The sequence below is a fragment of the Doryrhamphus excisus genome, linkage group LG13, assembly GCF_037039965.1.
Source record: "Doryrhamphus excisus strain RoL-2023G ecotype Guam linkage group LG13, RoL_Dexc_Guam_v1.1, whole genome shotgun sequence".
NCBI lineage: Eukaryota > Metazoa > Chordata > Actinopteri > Syngnathiformes > Syngnathidae > Doryrhamphus > Doryrhamphus excisus.
Window position 1 is genome coordinate 10167561 of NC_136369.1, and position 17553 is coordinate 10185113.

Sequence of the window (17553 nt, forward strand, 5' to 3'; positions counted from 1 at the left end):
GTAATTACACAACAGGTTAGGGTTTTGCTGGAGAAAATATGCACAAAAAAAACCCATATTACAGCTTTTACTCTTTATCTACCATGTTTTACCTAATGGATGTGTGCTAGTTGTTTACTCACTGTGGCTGCACTTTAATTTGATTTTCAAATAATAATTAAAAATATAGCTTTGATTTTAATGTGAAGGGCGGATCACTGTTGCACAAATGCACATTGAGTTTGCATTGTGTTAAAAAGGCTGATGGTTTGTTTGATAACATTTGTGAGCACAGTGCCGTGAAGCTGACCATCCCTGTGATGGGTGAGTGTATATACTGTATTTTGTGAAAACAATAAGTTGTTTAAAAGTCTTTTAAACCTATTAGTCCACTTAACACTATTTCCAAGACTATTCCATGCAAGTAAATGGTCATGGCCAGGTAACAATAATAAGTGTATGTGCTTCCTTTCAAAGAACAAAGCAGCTACCTGGACCACCAAAACCACTTACACAGAAAGATACAGTACACAAACAAATATGAGGACAACTACAAGAAAATAGATGACTCTCAACTTGCAAAGATTCAGTCCCTGTGCCACCATTGAAAAGATGACTTTGAAATGGAATTTTTTATAGGTAGAGTTGCCAAGAAAGACTAATAAAAGGAAAAGCAAGAACAATAGACAACATTCCTTAGTCTAGCCTGATACTCCAGTGAATATGATTGCCACATTAAAACAACAGTATTTGACTGAATGGATGTATTTGATGAGTTTAGTACATTCTTTCTTGTGCTCATGAACGGGATGAATGCTAAAAAGTGGATGGTTGCGTTTTAACCCATCTGACAGTTGTTGCTGTTTGACACTTGTCCCTATTTTCTAGTTTAAGTGATGCTTTGTTGACATTTCTAATGTCTTTGTTGACATTTTTGGCTGTGATGTTTTTTTTTTTACTGTGCCTGTCTCTGACTTTGTCTCTCCATTAACAGTTTGCTACGTTTGCAAAGTAATGAATCCCAAAACAGCCCATAATGCCAGGTCCAATTTGACTTTGTTTATAGTCTGCAAGTTAACCCCACTCTTCCCCACTATGCATACATCTCATTGTGCTTTCTAAATTACAGTGTGCCGGCATGCTGGAGCAACATTTTTTTTGTATAAACAAAACCATTGTTTTATTTTTCCATAAAAAAATCTGACAACAATTTTACTGTTCAGCCCCTATTGCTCATTCGCTGTCTCATTTTTATTCCAGGAAGTTCCCTCTGAAGCAGGGAGTGTCTGCATATAAAATGGTCTGCAGTTCTCTGCTTCATAGGTCAGAAGCTTGTTTATTTTGTCTCTGTGGCTCCAATCCCAACCAGTTTTTGACCTTAACAGCAAAACACAAAAATTAACCAAAATATAAGCTCCCATAACTTGGCATGCACCACTGTGCACATTTTGACTGCATTTATTTTACGCTGTCAACTTTTAGAGATTTTATTCTATGTTACTTTTTCACCCTTTTTTAGTAAAAAAACAAAACAAAACCCAATGCTTTAATTTTTTGTACACACCTAAATATCATCAGCACTGCTGATACTGCGTTGTATGATGGTTTGCAATTTTCATGCCCTTCACTTCACAAAAACCCGGATGGTGATACTGTCACTGGGGTGGCAGAGTTGGAGGGGATGCAAGCGTAATTGCATACTATCATGCTCAGTTGTAGTACTCTAGCAAAGTAGAAAGATTTTTAAACTTGGAATGCAATTACAATTTTAGAAAATAGAACATATTATGCTCCATTTACTATTTTTATCTAAAATCTCCTAAACCAAATCACTACAATAACAAGACTTCTACATGAACAGAGAGAAAATAGTTATTTTATGCAGGCACTTCTTATGGGTACTGCAGGTGGACATGCTTCTCTAATCATTCATGACACTGTAGAGTTGGGCTTGTGATTTGAGAACAACTCAGTACTCAGTTCAGTTATCGCCCCAAACACAAGTGCAAGTCGTTCTTAAAATTAATGACGTCATCCAGTTGATGAAGCATTCGCCATGCACATAGCACAAGAGCCATGAAAATGGGAAACATTTCAAGGTGTTGAACAAAAGATACAAACAAAAGTTTACGACTCCACAAGTATTAACATCTGTAGGATTTGAATTTCACAATTTGAGATATTGACTTTTCAATTATTTGCACTGTAGATGGCATGTCCTCCTCTATGACCATGGATGGCCCCCGCAGTGCTTTTTCCACCTCTTCTAGCTCTACCAAGCATTGCAGTTCTTCAACCCCTGATCAGGACCCAGTTCACAGTGGCAATGCTGACACAGAGGACAGCAGGAGATGCAGGACAATATCAGAGGTTCTTGGTGCCGAAGGCGGGAGTAGTAACAGCAACGGCGGTGGTCATTGCTTGGCCACGAATGAGGCTGGAGGAGAGAGAGGAGCGGCAACCCAGGAGGACCAGCCATATCTGCATATGATGCCACCGAAGCGTCGCACTGAATTGAACATCTCTCCGCCTCCGCAAGACCTACTTAGTGATAGTCGCATGTCCTGTCAAGCAGAATCAACATTGGACCCCGAGCACAGCAACAACATCTGGATGGATGACTCTCTCTCCAACTTCAGTATCATGAGCACAACCTCTTACAATGACAACACAGAAGTGCCACGAAAGTCACGTAAACGTACCCCAAGACAAAGGCCGGGGCCCAAGTCTATACCTGCCAGCGAAGCTAGCATGGATATTTTTGATGCTGACAGCGCCAAAGGCCCACACTTCGTTCTTTCCCAGCTAGGCACTGACAACAAGTCTGGACAAAAAGGAAGGTTTGTAAAGCTGTACAAATAATATATGTGTATAAATATATAGATTTGTGAAAAATGGCATTGACAGTCGGTTTGCACAACTTGTTCTAAACACATTACAAGATCACACATACAATATCTTTACTTCTAAGAATAGTACAATGAAATCAATCTTAAAATATAAACAACAATATTTTGCAATCGACTAATATAAGTTTTAATATGTTACGCTTTTCTGCACTGTGTATGCTACTGGCCCCGCCTCCACCAACAGAGACAAAGACACTTTATGACTGACAAAAGGGCTCACTCCGTTTGTGTTGTTGTTCAATGGAACAAAGGCGCCAAGGTGCTGAAACCAATGCACAGAGTGAACTCTCCTCCTGCCTGTTTGGAAGAAAGAGATGAGGAAAACAGACATGCACGCACATGGCGATATATTGAGGCCGGCAAAATGATCAAGTTCATTTTACTTTATTGTGTCATTGTGACTGTTAACTTATTATCATCCCAGGGCTAGTGCCCCCAATACATTTTTTTTTCTGAAGGAGATATCACATTTTAATCTTGCGAGCTGTTTAGAGAGCGCTTGCGCTGCAACAAACTTCCTGCTGTAATCAGTAACCAGTAAGCTATGCGCATGTACGCAACAAGGGATTAGTTGAGGCACAGAAGCAGTGCTTGGAAAAGCATATCATTTCACTCACTGGTTCAACAGGAATATTCATTCATTCATTTATTCATTTTCTACCGCTCATCCTCACGAGGGTCGTGGGGGTGCTGGAATATTTTTTTTGCAATTTAAATCCAACTGTTTAAATGCATCTGTTTAAATTTGTTCGAGAATGCACTGTTTTCATTCTCATGGACATTCGCGCAAGACATCCTGAACACCAATCATCTTATTCGGCCTTAACTGTTTGATTTCTAATTGTGACAAATAAGAGTTTTATTTATCAAATATGTTCTCTTAAACCACTATTGGTAACGTGGTAGACATGGGTGGTGTTCTCATATTTTAATAATAAGGTCATTCAAACAAGAGGCAGCCACAGACAATAAAATATGCAAGAAGGTCTTTGTTGTGACTTTTCTCTGTCTGCTCTTCAGTTCACAAGAAGCTCTTCAGACACCTCGTCAGAAAGCAGGAGTTCTGTCAATGCAGTACCCACCCAAGAGTGAAGGGAAGGAGCTGAAGATCCTCATTCAGCCTGAGTCTCAGCACCGGGCTCGCTATCTGACTGAAGGCAGTAGAGGGTCTGTGAAGGACCGCACGCAGCAGGGCTTCCCTACCATAAAGGTATGATGGACAGACAGACAGCCTGGTGAGAAACTACATTCAGAGGTAGACATGATGTATGGACAGCAAGAAACGTTAATGTGTCTCTCTTGGAAACTAGGTGTGAAACAGATGATCAACCAACTTAATGTAGTTCAGCTAAAATTCAGGTTTTACAAAGGAATAGATGCCAGATACTGTTTGATCCAGGTTTAAATATTTCATTTCAAACATTACAAGTTCTTTCCTTGATGAAATTATGCCAGCACTTGCAGAAGTCTCTTATTATCTTCATGTAACATTTACTTACCGAGGAAGCAAGTTGAAAAGCGTACAGCATTTGTTATTGTTTTACAGCTGGAGGGTGTGAATGACCATGTGGTTTTGCAAGTGTTTGTGGGAAATGATGCTGGACGTGTGAAACCTCATGGATTTTACCAAGCTTGCCGCGTGACTGGCCGCAACACCACAGCCTGCAAGGAGGTGGATATTGGGGGAACGACTGTCATTGAAGTCCCCTTGGATCCAAGTACCAACATGACCTTAGCGTATGTACTTTGTTGTTTGGATGCGTATTTGTGTGCACACTTTATGGCTTCAAAGGGTTTTAATGTTAAACGACAAACGGAGACCACATGTTTTTTGGCGTGTTAACTTTACATGCGTTTCTCTCTGCTAGTAGTTAACTTACATAACTTCAGAACATAAAAACATTGTATTGGATGAAAATTGAATGCAGAAAGTGTAATGATTTGCTGTCTCTTAAGTTTAAAACCTAGTTTTACCTTTTTATTCCTTGTATCAGTTAAAGCACAACTTTAAAAGTGTAATTTGATAGTTTGATATATTGATAGTACTATGCAGGCAAACAAGTGATCAACAATTTATTAACATTTTTATGTTGACAAAATTGTATATTTGTACATTTTTTGTGCAGTGTGGATTGTGTTGGAATCTTGAAGCTCAGAAATGCTGATGTGGAGGCTCGCATTGGGGTGGCTGGGTCTAAAAAGAAAAGTACACGTGCGAGGCTAGTGTTTCGGGTCAACATCCCACGTCAAGACGGCTCAGTGCTCACACTTCAAACACCATCGTCTTCAATCCTTTGCAGTAAGTGAAACTTTTTGTTTTGTAATATTTATTCATGGAGCCAAAGACAGTGGATATAAGGTGAGACACGAATATATACAGTGGGGCAAAAAAGTATTTAGTCAGCCACCAATTGTGCAAGTTCTCCCACTTAAAAAGATGAGAGAGGCCTGTAATTTTCATCATAGGTACGCTTCAACTATGAGAGACAAAATGAGAAAAAAAAATCCAGATAATCATATTGTTTGATTTTTAAAGAATTTATTTGCAAATCATGGTGGAAAATAAGTATTTGGTCAAAAACAAAAGTTCATCTCAATACTTTGTGATATACCCTTTGTTGGCAATGACAGAGATCAAACGTTTTCTGTAACTCTTCACAAGATTTTCACACACTGTTGTAGGTATTTTGGCCCATTCCTCCATGCAGATCGCCTCTAGAGCAGTGATGTTTAGGGGCTGTCGCTGGGCAACACGGATTTTCAACTCCCTCCAAAGATTTTCTATGGGGTTGAGATCTGGAGACTGGCTAGGCCACTCCAGGACCTTGAAATGCTTCTTATGAAGCCACTCCTTCGTTGCCCGGGCGGTGTGTTTGGGATCGTTGTCATGCTGAAAGACCCAGCCACGTTTCATCTTCAGTGCCCTTGCTGATGGAAGAAGGTTTTCATTCAGAATCTCACGATACATGGCCCCATTCATTCTCCCATTTACACGGATCAGTTGTCCTGGTCCCTTTGCAGAAAAACAGCCCCAGAGCATGATGTTTCCACCCCCATGCTTCACAGTAGGTGTGGTGTTGTTTGGATGCAACTCAGCATTCTTTCTCCTCCAAACACGACGAGTTGAGTTGATACCAAAAAGTTCTATTTTGGTTTCATCTGACCATATTACATTCTCCCAATCCTCTTCTGGATCATCCAAATGCTCTCTAGCAAACTTCAGACGGGCTTGGACATGTACTGGCTTCAGCAGGGGGACACGTCTGGCACTGCAGGATTTGAGTCCCTGGCGGCGGAGTGTGTTACTTATGGTAGCCTTCGTTAATATGGTCCCAGCTCTCTGCAGGTCTTTCACTAGGTCCCCCCGTGTGGTTCTGGGATTTTTGCTCACCGTTCTTGTTATCATTTTGACCCCACGGGGTGAGATCTTGCGTGGAGCCCCAGATCGAGGGAGATTATCGGTGGTCTTGTAGGTCTTCCATTTTCTCACAATTGCTCCCACAGTTGATTTCTTCACACCAAGCTGCTTAACTATTGCAGATTCAGTCTTCCCAGCCTGGTGCAGGTCTACAATTTTGTTTCTGATGTCCTTTGACAGCTCTTTGGTCTTGGCCATAGTGGAGTTTGGAGTGTGACTGTCTGAGGTTGTGGACAGGTGTCTTTTATACTGATAACCAGTTCAAACAGGTGCCATCAATACAGGTAACGAGTGGAGGACAGAGGAGCTTCTTAAAGAAGAACTTACAGGTCTGTGAGAGCCACAAATCTTGCTTGTTTGTAGGTGACCAAATACTTATTTTCCACCATGATTTGCAAATAAATTCTTTAAAAATCAAACAATATGATTATCTGGATTTTTTTTTCTCATTTTGTCTCTCATAGTTGAAGCGTACCTATGATGAAAATTACAGGCCTCTCTCATCTTTTTAAGTGGGAGAACTTGCACAATTGGTGGCTGACTAAATACTTTTTTGCCCCACTGTATATGTTATACAAAATACTGAAGGTGAGCAGTTAACCGATTTTCTTCTGGAAAGGAAAGTTTAATATAGCCTTGGGTCAGAAGACTTATTAGTATTTGGAGGTATTGTGTTTAAATTTCCTTATATTCATGTGATATGTGATAATACAAACAGTGGGAGGGTGTGGTGAGTTTTATAAACAGGAAAGAGGCTTCCAGCCATAATGTTTCTGTGCGAGTTGATTGAGGAGCAATAAGGAAATTACAAAACAGTAGAGGCTATCTATTGTTAATACTGAGAGAACATGCAATTCAGTTGTATGTTTCCACAAGCTTGTGTGTTTGAGTGGTGTATTTTGGTCATAAAAATGGTTTATGAAATACAAACACACACACATATTTAACTGAAATTGCTGATCCAAACAACCAGTGATTACCAGGGGTGCCCAAACTTTGCTCTTGTTAACAGCCCAGCCAGCAGGCGTCCCTGAGATTCTGAAGAAGTCACTGCACAGCTGTTCAGTGAGGGGTGGAGAGGAGGTCTTCATCATTGGCAAAAACTTTCTCAAAGATGCCAAAGTCATATTTCAAGAAAATATCTCTGGTAAGAAATACCTTTTATAATGTGATATTTTCCAGTCCAGGACACCTGTGACACAATCTTCTCTTTTAGATGAAAAATCCTGGAAGGAAGAGGCCGAAATTGACATGGAGTTGTTTCACCAGGTTTGAACTGATTGTTGTTTTTTATTATCTCAATCACCACACAAATCGGTGATTGAGAAGTAATCATCTTAAATGGCTGCTAGTTCAAAGGTTTCAGTCGTCATTTTGTATTCTGACCTAAATATTCCACCTCGGAGGTGTGTTCATTATGTGTTAACAGTTTTGACCTTTGCTTTTGTAAACAAAATGATATGAAGGCTATGTACAGCTTTCGTTTAAATAGGTATTCCCTCTAAGATCAGCACATGGTTTGAAAGTCAACAAACATTGAATTAAAGGACAAATTCAAAGTCACAATTTTAAAATAAATCAGTCTATATTATTATTTTTTTAAGGTGCCTGTGACAAGTGATGAATAAGAGCTCCTGAGTGGCATGAATGGCAAGGATATCCTCAGAGTTGGTGACTGACCTTAAAATGATTTCCCGGTCCTTAAGTTAAAATCTTTGTTCCCGGACAGGAAACTTATTTTGTCTGAGGGTATTGTGCAGATTTCACCATGTGCTGCCTAGTGTGACTCAATACTGTGTTGTGTTCAGAGTTTGTTGTACTATACTCCTGAGAGTAATAAATATGTGTAGTTCTTTGCTAAAAATATTTTTTTTTTTTACAATTTGAAAGCTCTCTCTAGAACAGTACTTCTCAATTATTTTCTGTCATGCCAAAAATGTTTTCATGACCACCTGATTTGAAATACTATTGAGAAACTGATAATACCTATTTATTTATCTGTACTGTACAGACTGAACTCAAAACTGAAACCGGTGAAATGCAACAAAATTTTATATTCAAGAGTAGGGCTGCAGATATCGAATAATTTAGTAATCGAGTATTGTACTGTCATTTGTGGTGATTAATCGAGTAAAAAAAAAATTATTGGTTAGAGAGAAATAATGTATTCACAAGTAAAAATAAAACATTTTTAGAGCTATATATACTATATTCAATTTGACTGCATGCACAAAAAACACTAGAGGGAGTCTAACTGGTGTGAATGAATCCGGCAAACAAAGATTAAATTCAAATGAAATGGTATATTATACATCTTTTGGAAAAGGGGTAGGTGGGTAGCAATTAAATTGCCAGTCAAAAAATAAACAGAAAAACACAGCTTTTATTTAAGTTGCTGGGTATAATTTGTTAGTAAAGTAGTAAAAAATAGTAAATAATAAAAAGTACTTGAATTATTCGAATAACCTTTGCAGCCCTATCAAATTGCATGCTGAGTACGATACATTCATACATGTTGGCACGTCTGCACTAATAATTAATGTCCTCCCTAAATCTCACGCCCCCCACAGTTTGAGAAGTACTGTTCTTGACATAAAGGAGTAAAATGCATTCTGTTCAAAAATGTTTCACTCATCGACTACTCTGTATAATGTTATTTGTTTGTCTTGTCTGAATTCCATGCAACATCACAAGAATCATTTGATAGTGAAGGTTCCACCATACCAAAACCAAGCCATCACATCTGCGGTGTGCGTGGGTATATACGTGGTCACCAATGCTGGAAGATCCCATGATGTTCAGCCATTTACGTACAACCCAGATTCAGGTTTGTTCCTGTCTGTTTCATTTAACCAACATTAACGTGCAACATTTTTTTTTGTGTCTTTACTCTATATTGTATATTGTAGTCTACATTCAGCACTCAAGTTCATTACACTTCACTTTTGCCAGGATTTCACCCCCTCTCTCAGGTTAATAATGTAACCAAAACCGAACTTTATTTTCTTACAGCAAACATACAGCAAACAAAATGTGATTTTGCATGTTGTTACTTTCCAGATTGCTTGACCTTGTCTGCTTTGCTATGCTGTCCAGGCATGTGCATCTATCACTGATGGTGCAGACACAAACAGGGACCAATTACTTCGCCTCCAATTGCACTACATTATTAATACAGTAGGAAGTAAAAATAAAAACACTTTATTGTTGTTTAAATTAGTACCGTTGTTTTGTTGGCTACTCCATTAATCTCTGAGAAGAAATTTTATATATTACATATTTTATATAAGAATACATTTGGGATTCTTGTGTGTTTATTGATGTTATTTTGGGAAAGATTTAATTCATTTTCTGTTCAAGGCACTACTTTTTGCTCTACAGCTGACGTAATGTGAATTATTACTACACCGAGGTGGGGAGAACCACAGTCAACAGTTCAAGGAGTGCGTTCGCCCGCTGTGGCGTGTACAGCCAATGTACACAATGTACTTTTAAACTTCCAACACACTAGCTCCTTTCCTACTTTACCTGTGCAAACTCGCAAGGTTTTTCTCTGTGCATGCAGAAAATAATTAGTTTTCTTGTCACAGGCTTTGCGTTCTGTCTGCCGGTTTGAATATGTGGAATATTAACCCGCCCGCAATTTCAATGAAGCTTATTGTGAGCTCTGATGTTGCTCTGCTTGCTAAGCAGAGTGTTATTTCTTGCCAATAGAATGTTTAAGCGGCTCAGTACTACCGTAACTGCATTTTGCATTCAATTTGAATTTTGGGGAACTATGCAGAGGAAACGCATCTCTGACCCTGTCTGACAGCACCAGGAGTGTAGCAACAAATTCTGGGCCCCCATACATAAGCCTCCTAAAGGGTTAAGCTGATTTATTCCCCCCACTTCCACGTCCCTGGACAGCATAGCCATGAGTTTGAAAATTGGAAAACTGTTCATTGAATATTGACAATAAATTTCTGCTGCGTACTATTTGTTATTTGGTTTTGTTGAGATTTTAGCTGAGCTGTGATATTCTTCTGTTGCAGCAAATCCTGAAATTTTTGTGAAGAAAGAGATTCCCTCTCCAGTGAAGTGTTCCTTTGATGACCAAGGTAATGTTTTTGTATCTTCTTTCTCAAATGTTCTATATTTATGATTAGAGCTTGGGCTGTGTTTTTTGTGTGTGTTTTTTTAAACATTTTATTCAGATAAACAAAATGGCAGTTAAGATATATTTATGAGCTACTATATATCGTTATGCTCTCATGAATGAATGAATGAATTTGACTGCCAAGATGGAGGATTATACTATTTTCCCAAGCTCACCAAGAGGTGATGAGACTTTTACAACAAAGTATCAAACTTTTTCATCAAGAAGAATAAAGTGCTTCATATACAGATAAAAATGTACTTCATATACAGTTAACAAAAGGTAAGAACACAAATGGTTTTCAGTTAATAAAAAGACAATTAACCAAATAATTTTGAGCCTATAGGATGTCACATCTTATACTGAACAGCCAATGAAGTCTGCATACTGCTTTTGTTGTTATATTACCTCTGTGTTACAATATGTTTTTATTGTCGTCATAATATTTCTATTTTACATGTTGCAGTTCTAAATACTACCTTGATGCCTCCGCTGTTGCCTCAAGTAAAGAAAGAAGATGTGACTCCAATGGAGGTCACCAACAACCTGCAATCCTCTGGGGTGTTCAAGGTGAAGAATTATAACCCGAAATCCCTGTTTTAGGCTCACACTAGCTCCGTGTGGTGCAGCTCCGTCTTCGGCGGAAAGAATCCGTTTGGGGTCTAATTTTCTGGTCAAGCTGTGGGTTTCTGCAGCCGGAGCGGAGCTCACCATTGCGTTTTCCGGAGTCAGTGTGGGTGGCTCTTTGCGGCAAGCCGGACTAGATCTGGACCGGAGCCGCAAAAATATTGCATAACAAAGAAAAGCTATTTGACTTGAAATGCTTTTGTTTTTCTTAATTGTTCCAGCGGCAGACTCTAGACCTGTGTCCAGTGCAGCAGAACCCAGATAGGCCTCCCGGCCATCAGAATAAGAACAGAGAATTTACCAACACAATGATCCAGCCTGCAGGCGATTCTGACAAAAGCCAGGCCCCTGTTTTTTCCAATACAGAGCCCTTAAATGCAATCCAGAAGCAGGAGCAGGCCACCAGCTCTTTCTCTGTGCCTGCAGACTCGATACTCCTGCAAGGATCCCCGCAGTTCCTCATAGAGCCAATAGTAGGTCTTGGGCCGGAGAGCCAAGTCAGCAGTTCAGGGTCTGTGGGGGGGCTATGTGGTGATCCAGCGCCTCAACAGCAGCAAATGTCTATGTTCCCTTCAGATAGAGTGGCGCAGTTAGGGGAAGCGGTTAGGCAGCTTAAGCCTCAAGGATTTTGTAATTTGCCACTTCAGAAGAACAACTCAATGACCAACCAACAACAACACATTCAGCATCAACAGATACAAAACCAGCAAATTCAACAGCAACGGCAGCAAATTCAGCATCAACAACAGCATATTCAGCAGCAGCAGCAGGCTCTGGAGACTCTACAACAGCAGATAATTCAGATCCAGCAAATGAGTGTGGAACAGCAGAGCTCCTCGCCAGGTGTTGTGCCAAACCAAGGATCTCTTTTCCAGCAGACACAGCAGCAGCAGCAGCAGCAGCAGCAACAACAACATGCAACTCTCTTTCAGCAGACCAATGAACTACTTCCTATTCAGACTAACTTCCTCCAGCAGACACCCTCACAGCCCTCACCTCCAGCGTTCCACAATCCCAATCCTTTGGCTAAAACCCAAGATTCACAGGGGGGTCTGTTTCACAGCCAGAAAACCTCTCACACCCAAGAGCAGGTGCAGGCTGCACTTTTCCAAAACAACATGACAGTGCTACAGTCCCCAGACCAGCAGCCTTCACCCCCAAGTCTTTTCCTTCCCCAGTCATCTCTTTCATCTCAGCTTACAAATAGTGGCAGCCAGCAGCAGCAGCAGCAGCAGCAGCAGCAACTGGCCTTCCTCAACGCTTTGCAGACGCCTGCACCCGAGCAACAAACAGTATTTCAGGCTCCAAGCCAGCTCTCTCCCATTCAGCAAGGTGTGCCAATGGACCAACAGCAGCCTTCCCGGACGCAACCCCTCTCCCAAACAACTCAGCAGCAATCTTTGTTTCAGAACATCTCTCAGCATCCAGCTGCAAACACACTGTCTGCAGGTCCGCAGCAACAACCCCAGGCTGGTCTACTATTCTGCAACCCGCTGTCCACTACAGACCAGGCATCCAGTATCCTGTTCAGCAGTCAGGGGCAGATTCCTCCATTGACTAGCAGCAGTGTAGTTTCCCCAGAGCCCCAGAACACTTCCCTGCTTTTCTCTCAAGCCGGCATGGTGACAGGAAATCAGCAGAACCGCTCTGAGCCCATGGCCTTAAGTAACCCTAATGATACACGCCAGCAAGTGCTGTTTCAGGATCAGCAACCAATGCAGCTTGGACCAACCATCAGCAATAGGCAAGAGCAATCTGTGGGACTCTTCATGGCTCAGCCAAACATGGCTTCCCTGCAGGGCGGACTGGTTGTTCAGGAGCTCACACAGTCAGGAATGTATGGCTCGCAGAATGGTGTGGCAAACCTCCAGACGACCACCTCTTCACCTGTCCAGCAGCCAGGGACGCTGTTTCAGTCTACAGTCAGTGGGACCATCAACCAGCCCAGCCAACCTACACAACCTGAACTCTTCCTTTTTGGGATTCCAAACGGTGAGTTATTTTGCTGTTCAAGCTGTTGTGATAACCGTGATATAATCTGAATGAAAATGAACTAATTAAGTTACTAAAGCTTGGTTGGTGCTGCCAAAGTGGTCACTGTTGATGCAGGCGCTCTAGTTTCTCAAATCTCATTTCAGTGTGTCTGCCTCAAGGCCTGCCCATGGTCGGGAATGCAAGGAAAACCGTGCCAGTCAGACCTGTAGTAGGCATCCGACATAGATTTTTAGCAAATTGTTAGCCTTTGAAAATATTCAAACATATATAGATTGGTTACTGTGACTTTTTATATCAATTCCAAAACATAGTATATAGATAGTCTTGTGTGTTAAGTCTGAAAGCAAGTCTGACCATCCTCATCTCTTCTTCACTTTTCAGAATGTGGTCATCTGATGAATGCATCAGGAAACACGTTGTCGGATCAGATCATAGCCATCAGCCAGTCTGGCCAGAACCAAAGAGAGAGCGAGGCCCGGCTTCAGTCGCTCCTCAGCCAGTCGTTGTCACAGTCGGTGACGGGGCAGAGCAGCATGAACACCTCCCAGAACATGGAGAAGATTGATGACCTGCTGGTCAGCTGCTTGCAAGAGCCGGGCAGCAGCTTAACTCGTTCATACTAATTATATATTTCATTATTATTATATTATCAAATGTAAATGAAGAGTCAAATTGTTTTTATATATAAAGATTTATTGGAAGCTTTTTTTGTCTGAGCAATGGAATGGTCTTCTGACCAATTAACATTGGATTTGGTTTTTGAAGAAACACTGACTTTAAAGCATTATTTGCCCAACAGAAACGTCTCCTTGTTAGCACCTTAAGGTGAACTACATCTGAGTGTTCTGAGTTGGATTTTGTAATGGAAGTATTGCTTAAAAGGGGTGTCACGAGACACCCGGTTCACATGACAAGATGATACCCATGATTAGGTCTACAAGACGATACAACATTTACTTGTAAGAAAAGTTTACTTTTAAGAAAAGTACAATGAAAACATAAAAAAAAATAAATCACAATCTACTAATATTTCTACTCCGTTACACTCTTCTGCACATAGACTGTATGACTGACAAAGAGCATACTCCGTTCTTGCTGTTGTTCGATGGAACAAACACGCCAAAGGTGCTGAAACCAGAATGAACTCTTTTCCTGCCTGTTTGGGGGCGGATTAGGAAAACACACACATGCGCATGGCAATGTACAGTATGTTCATTTTCATTTATCCTGTGATGAATTCACTTATTTATTATCATACCAGGCCTAGTGCCAACAAGACATTTTTTTTCTGAACGTGAAATCTTGTCATGTTTTAATATCGTGAGATCTTGTGACACCCCTATTGCTTAATGAACTAATTGTGTCCTTGAAGGTGTGTAGATGTGACCCTAAAATCATCCTATACTCCTCTCTTTGTTTCCAGGAGTTATGGGAGTGTATGGCAGTAAAAGACTGGAGAATGACGAACGTGTTGGTAGTATGGTTTGAAAATAGCACAGAAAGTTTACCAAGAGAAGGAGAAGAGCAAAGAATACATGATATAGATTCTATATAGATAGAATGGTGAGTTCAGAGCATGACTTGAGACAAAAATGCGTTTTTAAAATGTGTTATTTTGGCACAGATTTGTGATATACTATAACAAACTATAATTTAACTTTCCCCACTTGGTTTTGTCTCATTCATTTGCTAGCCAAACTATCCCAAAATGTAGCGTCATGAGTTCAACTAACTGAGGAATATTTTAAACGAATGTGTTTCAAAGTAGTAACATTTTTATGAGATTGCATATACTACAAATAATAGAACGTCAAGTACATTAATATCGTGTCAAACTGTAATAGTGATAGAATCACTCAGCGTCAGGTACGCATAACCTAGAATTGTAGTATTCCTATGGTTCAGAAACTTGCCTATTCCAGGAAGGAATGTTTTCCGTGCTGTTTCTGCTCACAAGATTTTGAGAATGTATGCTTTTAAGAATTTTGACTGTGGGTGCAGCTTTTTGTATTCCGAGATATCTTTGCAATTTGCATTGGAATCGCACAAGCTTGTGCCTGAGATGAGACCCACTTAACCAACGATGGGTGGCCTGTTTTCCGGCCAGATATACTAAAGTATATAAAGCTGTCCTTGTGCCAGCCAATTTATTTTACTTTATTACTTTAGGACTCAATCATGGCTCCTTCACACCACAGGAATAGAGCTGGATCTATGCATGTTCAGGTGCTCACATACAGTATAGGCTCCCTTTCATATTTCCAATTGGTCAGAGGTCTGTTTATTAATCCTTTATTAATGTACTGTAACTAGCCAATGTTAACACTAAACAGTCTACTTCATTCATTCTTGGAGAATCGACTAGTGTTGGCTTGTTTTGTGTAAATCCTGATGATGGGCCAGTTTTATGGCTTTCTTTTTTTCTATCGTGCCATTTAATACATATAAAAAATATCTCCCATCAAATACCAAGGTCCTTCTCTCTTTTTATTCCTGCTCCAATGTTTTTTTTTCATATTTTGTGAACAATGAAGGGGCTGGTCTCTGACAAAATACTTATGGCAGTACAGTATCTCAAATTTCTTGTTTTTGTGTGCACTGTTTGTAAGAAATGCAGCCAAGCGTGGGTTACAAGTACTCACTTTGTGTGATGTATATGTGTAACTTTGACTACTGTGACTCATGGTGTGTTATATTCATTTGGGCAGAGTTGAGTGTTCAGTGGAACACCTGACAGCTACAGTATGTACAGTATGTCATTGGCTCTTGTGAATGTGAAGAACTAAGGTTGCCAGTGTTGAATATTTATGATTGTGTTTGTTTTTGTTTCTCCAGAAAGTCTGAGTCTTCTGAAGCATACAGTATATAATTTATTTGTGTCACTCTCAATACTCTCTGTAGTTGTGTTTGTATTTGTGACCGGTCCCTTTGGTGTGTATTAGTGATGCAATATGACAGAGAAAAGTGCCTTTTCTTCCAAATATTAACACATACTGTACATTGCTGCATCCAAGTAAATTCTGGTGATTTAAGTCGGTAATTTAATGTAAAACTTTTTCAATCAATTATAACTGGACTTGCTGGCACTGTGATGTCTTTTCAAAGAGGAACTTTCAGTATTATAACTTTTACACAGATGGGGTCAGTGTAGCAAGAGTATTCAATGTGATTGGTTTCTTTCAATAGAACAAGGTGTTTAATAGGAATGGACAGATTTCTCTTTGTTTTGTCTAACAGCGAACTTTCTCTGCTAGTAAAAATGAGTTCTCAATAACTAAGTTGCAAGCCAAGTGATGTTTAATGTGCTAATAATGTTCTACCGCAAAGATCAGATAAATATGGTCATTGTGTTGTGCAATTTTCATCCTGAATCTAACCTATTTGTACTCATGTATACGGTGCATTTATGTCAAACCTCATGGATGCACATATTTTCTGAAACTGCTATGCAGCTACATATACTGTAAATGTAGATTCGTTAGTTTTTGACGATGTATTTTTCTATATAGCCGCTTTTAATATTACAAGGTAACCAAAGTTTTTCATTCCATTATTTATGCTTGATGTCTGAACTGGGAAATTTCCAACACATTTCTATTCTCTTCTTGCGTGTATGTTTTTATGTGCATGTTTGCATTCTATCTAGGCTCTGTGTTTACCAGACTAGTGGTGTTTGATCTCTTTTGATTCCTCTCAGGGCTTTAGGTAATGGGACCAGGAAAATAAATCAGTGCACACTGGATTCAATCGCATTTCATTTTTAATTCTTAGCGGGCAAAGCAGGATATGTTGTTTGGTAATTAACAAAGTCTTTTTCTTCACATATCTTTGACAAATTGAAAGTCTCCCAACACAATGTAAGCACTCCTGCCCCCCCAGTTCACCAACGTGTTTTAAGGAAATTGATTTTGTTTTCAAACTATGTGAACAACTATTAAATGACGGCTTAAAAATTGTTCAGCTTTTGTTGGGATCATTTTTACTGTAAATTTATCTAATCTATATTAAACATATATACTTTTATTATATTGTTTCTTGGCCTTCATTTTATAATGTTTTTTGTGTATTGCATTGGTTGAGTTTCGTAGCTGTCTCAGGCAATGCCTGTTATGACAAGGGGAAATTCCAGGTTTACAGCAGCAAAAGTACAGTAGAATAAAAATGTAGTCTTTCTATTCTTTTTATAGTTGTAATTGCATATGATTCAGTATATTGCAGGTAAGTTTCACGTAAGTGTGAATTAGCAATGAAGAATGTTTTTACAGTATTTTTTTTCTTTAGTGTGTTATGCATTACTATTGACAGTACGTTTAATTAACTGAATTATACTGAAATCTGTCAAATTTAAAGACTAGAAGTGTTATACTGTATCTGCCAGCTGCCGTCCTTCGTTTAGTAGCAAACATTGTTTTCAAAAATTCCCGACAGACTCTGAATGCATCACCTAATTATTGCATTTCTTCATGTTGTGATGGGTATTGGGTTGT

At 39.7% G+C, this 17553-nt stretch overlaps 1 protein-coding gene across 3 annotated transcripts in view; it reads left to right on the forward strand.

Annotated features, from left to right (window-relative positions):
* nfat5b (nuclear factor of activated T cells 5b) overlaps positions 1 to 17092 on the forward strand; it is a 28828-nt gene extending 11736 nt beyond the window's left edge. For 2 of the 3 annotated variants that reach the window (XM_058089216.2, XM_058089217.2), the window contains exons 4-14: positions 2189 to 2819; positions 3909 to 4098; positions 4435 to 4625; positions 5015 to 5187; positions 7319 to 7453; positions 7523 to 7575; positions 9001 to 9133; positions 10341 to 10406; positions 10911 to 11014; positions 11293 to 13063; positions 13448 to 17092. In XM_058089216.2, coding sequence (XP_057945199.2) covers positions 2189 to 2819; positions 3909 to 4098; positions 4435 to 4625; positions 5015 to 5187; positions 7319 to 7453; positions 7523 to 7575; positions 9001 to 9133; positions 10341 to 10406; positions 10911 to 11014; positions 11293 to 13063; positions 13448 to 13689 — 3689 coding nt within the window. In that variant the 3' untranslated portion in view covers positions 13690 to 17092. Of the gene's footprint in view, positions 1 to 1239; positions 1303 to 2188; positions 2820 to 3908; positions 4099 to 4434; positions 4626 to 5014; positions 5188 to 7318; positions 7454 to 7522; positions 7576 to 9000; positions 9134 to 10340; positions 10407 to 10910; positions 11015 to 11292; positions 13064 to 13447 lie in introns of all 3 variants that reach the window. The other variant, XM_058089218.2, reaches the window with a different exon arrangement.
* The last annotated feature ends 461 nt before the right edge of the window (positions 17093 to 17553 follow it).